Source organism: Agelaius tricolor, unplaced genomic scaffold (genome assembly GCF_023055355.1).
Source record: "Agelaius tricolor isolate 1412-34295 unplaced genomic scaffold, bAgeTri1.0.p SCAF_1, whole genome shotgun sequence".
Classification (NCBI taxonomy): Eukaryota; Metazoa; Chordata; class Aves; order Passeriformes; family Icteridae; genus Agelaius; species Agelaius tricolor.
Genome location: NW_027269261.1, coordinates 41278808 through 41290112, shown reverse-complemented (window position 1 = coordinate 41290112; position 11305 = coordinate 41278808). Strand labels below are relative to the sequence as shown.

Genomic DNA, 11305 nt, shown 5'->3' with positions numbered 1-11305 from the left:
CATGCATGTGAATCAAATTCTACTTGTACTACTTCACTTTCATTTGCCTCTCCTCATGTTCATAATTTATCTTTGGTGAAATTGTTCCTTCTAAGTCAGTTATTTGTATTCTGGGTGACAACTTTTTAGAAGGTAAGGAGTGCTGAGATGGTGAAATGGGTATTTCCACTGGTCATCCCAACAGAGAACAGGCAAGAGAGGAATGTGATTTATCCTGTGAAGGGGCCTTTCACTCTCCTTCATGCCCTTGAATACAGGGCATGTAGTCACTACCCATATATCAAACCATTTTATCACATCCTTGTCTCTTTCTTCATAAATGGATGTTAGACACAAGATTAATTAAACATGAGATAGTATCAAATGAAAATTGTACCTGCAAGACTTGGAAGATTGCTTAAAATTACCTACAAAGAATAATTTAAAATTATTTGTCTGGTCTCCCAAAATGCAGAACCATCAAAATAGACCATTTTATTGGAAATACTTTCTCTATCAGTACTATTTTACTCTTAAAAGTTGAAGACACTGTTCATATATTATGCTTTCGGTAAGCTTTGTTTTAGTTATTCTTTTCAGCTCCTTGTTCATGAGCTAACTCAGAATTGCAGAGGAAAATTTCCACCTATTTTCCAGTTCTAAAGAGTAAGGGCATCCAAAAATTATCTTTTTTTTTTTCCTCAGGCCAGCTGCCTAAGAAATTTTCTTTGGAGCCAGCTGCCTGAATCCTGAGGGAGCCAGATCACTGTAATACCTCAGCATGAAATGTACCAACGTGTCCCCTGGGCCACTGGGGACACAGGTGCCTCCAGCTCCTTCAACCCTCAGCCTCTGCTCTCTGCTCATGAGCAGGGTGTCCAGTGCAGCCACATGTCTGTCTGCTCAGGAGCTGCACACAAGGCAGGCTAGAGCAGCCCTGTCTCTCTAGAGAGGCTCAGGGCAACCAAGGATCCTGAGTATGCCAGCAATCCAAGTCCCAGTCCCAGCACTGTCTGTCCAGCAGCCAAAGTGTCTTGGGCTGTGCAGCTCAATGAATGTGGAACAGCCCCTGTGCTCCTCAGGGACAACTCTGAGTTGCTCAGTTAGCCACAGGAAGATCTGCCTTGGATGCAAAAGCTGTTATCAGGAGCATTTGCAGTACACCATAAAGAGAAGATGCACCTGAATGGAAGACTCAGCCTAACTTTGCTTGGGAAATGGACTGGGACAAGGACATGAGGTGGAAGATAGGTTAATATAAGTTTTCCAGTTTGTTCATTATTTTTAAAGGAAACAGATAAAAATACAATATAAACATAATTTTCAGTGGAAACTTCTCTTTTTAGGCATCATAGGCAACAAAATAGACTAGACCAAAAAGAATGATAGTTTACTTTTTCTTTTTTTTCTTTTTTTGACAATTGGTGAGAATCTAGAAGTAATAAATTTTGTGAGCCATGTCTATTGTCAGTCAATTATGTCTTACCTTCAAAACAGATTCCCAAGTTTTTCTGAATTGATTCTCACACTCACTGGCCTCATCTCTGCTTACTTTTCACTCGCTCAAAATGTCACTCATCCATCAAGTTTCCTTGCCTACATTCATTTTTTGACATGGCCGCTTGCCTTTTCCATCCTTTTCTTCTTCCACCTCCTTACCCCGCTGAATGCAAGGGCCCACTGAGTATCTCAAATGGAGCAAAAGCACATGAGGTGTTACTGCTCTGAATAGCTCTGTCCTTCAGAGTGAGATTGTTAAGGGCACAAAGGGACTGAATTCAAACCTTGGGATGACACAGGAGAGGCTAAAACTGCAGAAACAGGTCATGGTCTGCTTTTCAACCAGATCAGCAAGACCAGAGTAAGATCTGAGCCATTTTCTTCTAGCACTGTCATCATGTTAGTCCTTGCTAAGTGATTCATCAGGTGTTTTTAGGCCAGTTGCTGCCTGACTGATTTACCCCCATCAAGTACCTGCTCCTTTGGCTTCCCTTTTCTAAACATAGAATTTTAAACTTACCATTACTAAACGCTGGGTTCCCTCATCTTCTCAATGTGTTATGTTTCAAATCATTTTGCCATTTCTCCTAGTACTTTCAGCCCTCTCTTCTGATCCCCAGACTTACAAGTCAGTCATTTTTGATACAGTGTGTGATATTAGTCTGCCCACCAGTGTTAAAAACAAGATTGAATGGGATCAGGACTCACCACTAAAGGAGATTGCTTTAATTGCCCTCCCAATTTTGCTGTCAACCAGTATATGCAGTGTGACCATAAGCAAACTATTGCAACCAAGTTCATCATATCCACGGGAACAAGTGGATATTCCTGAAAGTATTGCTGCTTCTGACAGTGCTTCTGAATGCCTTTTATTGCTGTTGCATGAATTTCTAAGAACCTCACTCTACTTTCAGTACTTTCATTTCCATAACCAATGTTCGTATATTGCCACCTCCACATAAATTTGTGTCTCTTAAGTCACATAATTTCAGGCCCTCCCCAATGCTCTCATCTCTTGTATTTTCTGTCAGTGGCTTATTCAAGAGGTAAGTTATCTTAAGGAGGATCACATCTTGTTTCACATAATTTTTATTTACTATTTCATTTTCTTCAAAATGTTCCATGGTCGGTTGCTTTGTCATTTTTGCTACTACATTCCTAAGTATCAAGTTAAGGAGACTGTTCTATTCTGATTCTTCCTTCAAAAGTTTTTAAACACTGCTGTTATGTATGTTCTCATCCAGGAATCTGGTACCTTTCTGGTTGCTTACAGATAACTTGCAGTTGTTCAAAGATGCTTTGCCACAGGACTTTCTGCTGCTCTGCTTTTGAATTCATTCATTTATTTTCTAAATATTCTAAGTATTACTTCTAGCATTCCAATTTCTTTACGAAACTCTGCATGTCCACTTATGTCCAAGCAGAATCAACCAGCTTTAGAAGAATGAAAAAAAAATCTTTGAATATTTAATTCCTTCCATCTCTATATTTTATTTTTACACCTTATCTACTCAGTGATGGATCTATAAGTTGGCTGGGGCTTTTCCTGGTTTTAATTCAACTATACTTACAGAACCTCATTTTGCCTTATTTTTCCAGAACAGGTCCTTGGAAAAATCTGAAATACTGTGTCTAGAGAGGCAAATGCCAATGGCAGTACAAAAGAGCTGGGTAGAGCAATGTCTCACACCATCACTCTTGACAACCCCACTACCTCAATGGAGGCATTTTCAAGAAAGACACAAAGAAAGCAGAGGGCTTCCTAAGGAGGACCACAAAGTTGAGAAGGCTCAGGGACAACCTCATCACAGTTTCCAGTGCTTAAAGGGAAGCTACAAAGAGGATAAAGGCTCCCTATTCACCAAACACCACATGGAGAAGAAAGGAGGCAGTGAAGTCAAGTTGCAACAGGGGAGGTTTAATCTTGATACATGAAGTTCTTTACAGCAAGAACAACCAGTTGCTGGAACAATACCAACAGAAATAAGGTAGAATCCTCATCACTGGAGGTTTCATGATATGATATTTAGATATTTAGCCTCATCCAGGCTCCCTTTCCCATGAAAGGTTGTGCCAGATGATTTCTCAAGGTCTCTTCCAAACTGGGCTGCTCTGTGATCCTATAAAAAGCAGTGCCTCTGACTGAATCTTGCCTCTTAACTTCTGACCATATCTGAAATCCATCTTAATATTTTGCATTCAGAGAGATGAAGAGCCCTACAAACACTGATCCATATTCCCCTTCTTTCTCCTTTCTCTAGCTCTGATTCAATTTGTGACGAATTCATGGATGATCTCGTTTGTGAGACTTCTGTCATATCGCTGTTTTTGCTAGTGATATTTTCTGTGAAGATGTTGACTGATTTGAAATATTTTTGAAGAAAAAATGATCTGCATACTAAACAATTAGAAATCAGCTACAGAGATAGAATTTGTCTAGAAAGAAAAGAAGAAAAATTTCCTTCCAGGTGACAGATGGAACAGTGATGTTGAGTATTTGTAAATATCATTAGTTGACATCTTCTTCTGCAAATGGGTGTAGCCAAAGATCTCACCATAAAACAAAATGCTCATCACTCATCAGTGTCACTGTAAAGGCTGCTGCAATGACTCTTATAGCAATTCTAAGGTGCTTACATCCTTTGATCTAGGTTTCCAGTATATAGCATTCAGATGATCTGAGTCTGCCTTGCAGAGTTCTTGTTCTAACCACATTTCAGTTCTCTTCAGGCTTTGCAGTACAAGTCATACTTCAACTTTTTCCCGAGCTTCGTTCCTGCTATATTTTCCTCAAATACTTTGTCCATTTTCTCATTCTGATCTTCAGTGAAAAGATTCTTCCAGTCACTTACACCACCTTCAAAGAAGCAGGAACAAACTCTTGAAAACCAAGAAATTTCATTTTTTATTCTATAGGGCTGTCATTTTTATTGCTTTGTACACTAAATCATGTTGATCCATTTTCCAGATGGAACATTTTTCTATACCAATATAATTTTCTGCTGTCAGTGGAGTTACATTTATATGTGAATAATCTTTTGCTATAATGCCAAAGAACATACTCCTCTTTAGGTGACTGTGTTCAAAAAGGCAGCCTAAAATTCTGTTTCCCTCCATCTCTCTCCTCTAGTCAGCTATGACTGGCAAAGTGGAAGATCATGAAGAATTAAGAATCATCTGCCAGGAGAATGAGCTGACTTTCTGCTCCTTCAGCAGCTTCAGTTTTTATCCAGTTATTTCCTCAATGTAAAATGCAGAAATAGATTCTGACAACCAGGTTGCCCTTCTCATGTCCATGTCCCCCATATTACACTGCAAAAGTAGTTCCCTTCTCTTCCCTCTCTTGTGTGTCCCTGGATTCTTGCCTGCTTGGCTTAGTTCTAATGTGTAAGAGTGAACAGGCATCTGCAGTGGCCATCTCAGAAGATTCCCATACTCTCCTACAAAGTGTGGTCACACCACTCAGGCTGAATTTGGCCCAGTGCTGCCTGCTCCAAAGGCTGGGCAATTGGTGATCCAGGCACAGAGGTGGAGAGGAATTCAGACACATGACAGTTCCTCCTTCCTGCCAGCCATCTGTCAGTCTCTAAGAGTGGCTCTGCTGTGAGAGCCTTGCTGGGTATCTTCCTCACCAGTTGTCCTTGAATAGTCTTCTCAAGCAAAGCAGTGATAACCTGCTTGACACTAACTCACAATTCTAATGTGAATGCAGGAAAAAGAACCAAAGCATGGCCCAAGTCCTTGAGAGTGGGACATTTCTACCTCTCAGCCCCTTGGAGCTTCCTACCTTTGCGAAAGAGAATATTGCCAAGTGACCCATGGGTCTTGTCTGAGTTTTTCTTCATAGACTGGAAGCTGCTCCTCTCTACCACCAGCTGGAGCTGTTCCTCAGTCAGAGGAATTCCAAAGAACGTAGCTATGTTTTTCACCCCCTGGGCACGATTCTGGAAAGAGGAATGGAACATATGGCCTGACTTTCAAACAAATGACTCTGATTTCCAGGGTATTTACACTTCCCTATATCTCTCTGCTGGCTGCATACAGAGGGTATTCACAGAGTGCACCAGGACTAGGGTGGGTCATAGTGTTTCTCTTCTCCTTAATTATTTTGGAGGAGACATGAGGTGCCTTCCTGTAGATTACAAAATATTATATATGATTTACAGTTATGTAAAATATACACTGCTGAAAGCACAAGAGCTCCTTCCCAAAGATGGATTACTGGTGATTTAGATTCACAATTATTTGGGCTTATATTACAGAATTCACAGAATGACTGGGTTTGAAGGCAGCTTAGAGATCATCAAGTCCAACCCATGCTCTAACACCTCAACTAAACTATGGTATTTAGTGCCATATCCAGTCTTACAGATAAATAAAAAACAAGAATCATTTTGACAAGCAAAATTTTAAGAGGGCTTTTAAGTTTGTATTTCACCACTTCTTCCCTTAAAACAGATTCTTAAAACAAGAATCTGTCTCACACACCTTGGATACCCTGCATTCATATAAGGGTATATTAGTTCAGGAAAAAAATGTCCCTTCAAATATAAAGTAAGTATTGATAACCTTACCTCTTTTACCTCTTCATAAGTTATTGTCATAATATTTTCTTTGTCAGCATATTTGTTCCATTCAGAAAGGTATTCAAAATAGCATCCCCAGGCCACTAAATAAAGCAAAAGAATCCAAAGATGAAGCATAAATTAAGATTATGCAAATTTTGCTCATTAAATTGTGTCAGCCAAGGGCTTTATTAATCAGGTTTATGACAAAGTTCACACCCTTCTGTGGGAATTATCAGTTTTGCTTGAGGATCAAGCATATGATACCATTTGTAAGTCAGATAAATAAAATTTGTTAGCATTTCAAGACAGTTTTGAGTGCACCAAAAAAACTATCATCTTGCCGACCATCTTGTAAGACTCCCTTAATCCAGTCTGAAACCTTGTTAAAACCCCCTTTCTGCTGCCCATGTACTACCCAAAAGTCATAACTTTAAACTAGTGCTATTATTTTTTTTAATGCATTAGAATTAGTCCCCTTTTTAATGCACTAGACTTAGTCCAAATAATTCCTTTCATCCAATTTGGCATGGAGGTGATTCTATAGCTCCATGGACACAACATGATGGACATCGGAGAGCAGGGGGTAAAGGGGACCCAAGATAGAGATAAGGAAGAACTGCCTCTTCCAGGAAAAATACCAGTTTGTACAAATTTAAAAAGCCTTTGGAAGTGCAGTTTTGACAAATATTTATCCTCAAGCAGTAAGACAAGCATGGAAAACTTCAGTTAAGAAGTCTAACTCTCAGTCTTTATTCTCTGGTTTGTACTGTAAACGAAAAATTCCTAGAGAAGCTGATTTACCAAAGAACAAATGTTTTTAGACAACGACAAATCATTGGACAATTGACATAGACAGAAAAATATACTGTACTTTTCTTTGTCATGAAGTCTGCGAAGAAATCATCCCAGGTCTCATAGGATGGAAGAAGAGCCATGCCATTGGAAAAATGGTAATAAGATGTAGCAACATCTTTTGGATTACGAATCAGTAACAATATCTAGAGAAAAACTGTATTACTATTTATAGGGAAAGACATAGCAGACTACAGCATAAAAAAAGAAATAACAATAATCTACTTTATAACTGCAGTTGGAGATTTCAAATACCTTATGTGCTCCTTGCAGAAGTAGCAATTTCATTCCCTAATCAGAAGATGCAGTAATTAAATTTGGTTTAAATTTAATTTTTTTTTGGATCAATAATTTGTTTTAAATATGTTTTGATCAATACAGGCATAGGTCATCTTTTAAGTAGCAGGGAAAATTCACAAAAATATAAATTCTCATGGAAATTTGACACATTGAAGCCCTCACTTGCAACAATGCCATAAAATTCCTCCCACAGGAAATCCCGTCAAAATCCATTTTGCCTCTGGAGGATTTGTTCAAGCCCTGCAACTCTCTTGTGGAAACTGTCACAAAGGGGCCAATAAGGGCAAACTTTGGTTAAGTGAGGTGAATGGCACTTCTTAAAGGTGTAGAGCCTTAAACATGTAGAAATGGCCAGGCTTAACGCTTAAGTAAAAAAGAGTGATTATGAAAAGTGCCAGAAAAGAACTACATTGGATCTTTAAAAAAATTCTGTTGAATTGTTTCCTTTAATACATTAAAATCAGCACCCACCTTGGCATGGTTTTGGAAGATAGATTCGGGAAGATTTTCAGGACGGAGATGAGTAACCATAAATCTTGGAGAAGGTAATTTGGTCATTCGCTTGAGGAATTGGAAGGAGAAAAGTGGACAGTTCAGTTAGTACAAGTATTCTTTTCATTAACCTATGCTAAAATGTGACCTTGATGAACTTATCTACAGTTATTGGCTGCTTGAAGTGGTTTTTTTTGGTGTTTTTAGTGAATGTTGTCCTGGGATATTAGTGGGCTGCTCTGAGTAAGTCTAATCTTCAAAAGCCCATGAGCAATTGGAAAAAGGACTATCCATTGCTAGTTCTCTTCAGTGATAATTCTCTTCAGTTCTGGTAGACAAGGGATCAAATCTAGAGGTGGAGTACAGATTAGCTATCTATGGATGCTGAAGCATCTCATGGACTGAGAGAGGGGATGAGGAGGAAGAGCTAGTAAAAGAGACAAATGGTAATATTACATGATTTGACACTTCATGAAGTTCTTCTTAAATACAAAAGCTGCTATGTTGAATTTCTGAACTTCTTATGTCTCATGGTTATGTCCTCCTCTCAGTCCCACTGAAGTGTCTATTTATTTGTATGTGTTCAGTATTTGACAGTCCAGGTGAGATTACTCCTGACCAGATGCCACATACAGAGGAGTGGTAAAGGTCTTATCAAACAATAGAATAGATCATATTTCATATATTCTGTATTTGAAGCACATAATGTTGATCATTTCCATACATATTCTGTTCCCACCTCATATTTCTCAGCATCTCCAACTTCGAGATAGGGGAATTCTTCTGGTTCTTCAGCATTCACACTGCTTTCACTACCTGGTGTTTTCTTTTGAGATATGGCTATCAGATCAGTTAAGATTTGACTTAGCCAGTTAGTGCCTGAAAGAAGAAAAGTACAGAAGTGCTTGTAAAACTTTTAGGATGGAACGAAAAAGATTTACCAAGGAAGTCAAGAGGTGGTAGTATAACCAGGTGGGTTACCTGGTCTCCTTTCATGTCATACAATCACAGCTGACTGTCTGGTCAAGCACCACCCAGGATCCTACCTTTGCTCCTCATAAGGACATATTTCTCCAACTTGAACAGTTCAGTACACCATAAAATAACTTGTACACTGTAAACTGACTAATCAGGGAGAAGAACCACTGAGATTCAACTAGGAAAACCTGCCGTTATCTAATAAATTTTATTGTGACACATATAAGAGAGATTGGGGTGGTGACCCTATACTTTAAAACCTAATGTATTAATTTTTTTCTGCTGTGCTGGGTTATCATTGGAAGAAAGATGGGTTACAGCACTTCAAGACAGGAGCAGAACTAGATCTGAAAATTGTGCATTCATTTTCTTTCACAACTGGAAAAACCCCTCTGAAGTGACATTTCATAGACACACTTGTTATCTTTTTCTTCAAAAGATAACAAAGAGCCTGCTTAGATCACCCATCTCTAATTTACCATGTCCTGACTTCTGGACACTGGGTGCCTACATCTTTCTCACTGCAATCTTAACAAGTGCATTCCAGTGCATAACATTTCTTCAAAAAGAAAATACAATGAAAACGCAAAAACTTCACAATCCTGTCAGCTGTGACTATCCGCTGTAAGGCAGTGTGAGCCAATTGCTGGAAGAGAGAAACAGCAAGATTAATGTGTACATGAGGCACATCTAATCCAAACCTTTGGCCCACTGCTTTGAGGTAGATTAAGGGAATACGTAGGGTAAACTTGCAACCCTAAGAAAGATGTCTTCTTGATTTCCAAAAATTAAAGAGCAATGTAATCACTTCAAGGACTACCAAAATACTTTTGATAGATATTTTCTTACATCTATGTGACATAAACTAAAGAATATTGAATATACCATTTGAAGGCACCAAAGGCTCCATTGTAAAAATATAAAGCTCTTAACTTTACAAACATACATGTGGAAGTAGATCATGGAATATCAGGAGACCTAGTTACCAGTGGTGTAAAAAACTGTATTTTGATTCTCTCCAACGTTGCATTTAACTTCATAACTATGAAAAGTAAAAATAACAAAAACCTTTGATGCTATAGAAAAGAAAATCAGAATGTTTTTCACAGTCTTTTGGAAAATTTCCCATATCAAATATGCATAATTCATTTCTGGTACCTTTTGAGAATGAAATCAGTTTTACAAAATTTGGCGAACATTCTAAATACAATTATTTAGCATAATATCATATTATGTATCATATCACATATATTTCATATATTTAGTACAAACCTTGTTACTTGCTATTACAGGAACTTGTTTAGGTAAAAATTAAAATATATTTACCGGATTTAGGGTATCCTGCCAAAATTACATCATCCCTTCTGGCTTCAAAGGACTCCAAGGCTTTGAATGTTTCAGGACTGCAAACAGTGGCAGGATAGAGAATTCCCTTGTAAGAAAAGAGCAGTTCATCACGATGCATGGAGTTGGCAGCTGCTATTGCCTTATCTACCAAACCAATAAATGTTTTCCTGGACTTCTCCATTCTTCTTCTCTCTCTCACACACCAGCTCTGTCACAGAATTAAATGCTGTGTAGAAGAAGAAAACTCACAGCTTGTCCTTTAATAGGTGCTTGGTTTGTTCTTTGTTTTTTTCTTGACCCTATGAACAATAACTTACCTCTTTCTGAAGCTGTAAAATACACAGCCCCAGTCAAAGACCTTACATAATATGAGCCTTTGAAACCAATAGAAGTTGAACATAAACTAACAATATAAGCAGACAAATGCAATTACATTCTAGGGTCAAGGGCTTAAATAATTTCTAAACCTCATGCCAAAAATCTGTGATTACAACACTGAGTTTATAAATAGAATATAAGAAAATAGAACTACATGATTTGCAGATTGGAATTTAAATGTCATGATCAAAATCCTCAAGGCAGTTCATCTCTTTCCAGTACTTACTGCTGGGATTTTCTTTTCTTTATTATATCACTCATCATTCTCACCAGAGTTAGATAAAATGTGTTGGGACTGGGAGAGAGGATGTTCAGTGCACTAGAGCCTGAGCTGAGGACAGTCCTGTCTGTGAGTGTGGCTGGCTGCTGCCTGCTGCTGGAGCCCAGGAGGGCACAGGGGCACAGGCACTCTTGGGCCACTCATCAGACTGCACTACAGAGGTCTGTTTTTCTGGTGGTTACACAAAAATTACTCCTTGCTACATTTCTTTAATGAGCTCAAGCATTGTTTAACAACTGATCAGTGCTTAGGGAGTTGGTGACAATATAACCTCAGCTACAGTGAGTAGTGTTTATCATGCACTTCAGAGGATGAGCTGCTGACTGCCCTGACCCCAGTAAAGGAACTGGCTTTAGACTCAGGTTCAATATTTAAGTCTCTGAAAAAAGGATGGATGTGTCACAAAAAATGAGAAAATACTTCTCCCCCAAAATTTATGCCAAGAATTTACATGCCATCCTTTCTTATCTCCATCTCTTGACTGCTGCCTGTTGGGCACTGGAAGGAAGGGGACCAGCAACTACATACCTGCATGCTTTTGCCATTTGCTCTCCCTGAGGGATTCAAGGGAGATCCAGGGCTCTCCCTGGTTCCTGAGCCATAATGCAGTGCTCATGGAATGATCTAGCCC

At 38.8% G+C, this 11305-nt stretch overlaps 1 protein-coding gene across 1 annotated transcript; it reads right to left on the bottom strand.

Moving 5' to 3' along the window:
• Nucleotides 1–3548: 3548 nt before the first annotated feature.
• On the bottom strand, nucleotides 3549–10197 carry LOC139591921 (sulfotransferase 6B1-like). The gene is made up of 7 exons (XM_071431148.1): nucleotides 9996–10197; nucleotides 8431–8570; nucleotides 7671–7760; nucleotides 6919–7045; nucleotides 6054–6148; nucleotides 5267–5423; nucleotides 3549–4336 (listed from the first exon to the last, which is right to left on the bottom strand). Exons 1-7 carry the CDS (start codon nucleotides 10195–10197, stop codon nucleotides 4206–4208), a joined length of 942 nt encoding a protein of 313 aa, XP_071287249.1. The 3' UTR covers nucleotides 3549–4205.
• Between the last annotated feature and the right edge of the window lie 1108 nt (nucleotides 10198–11305).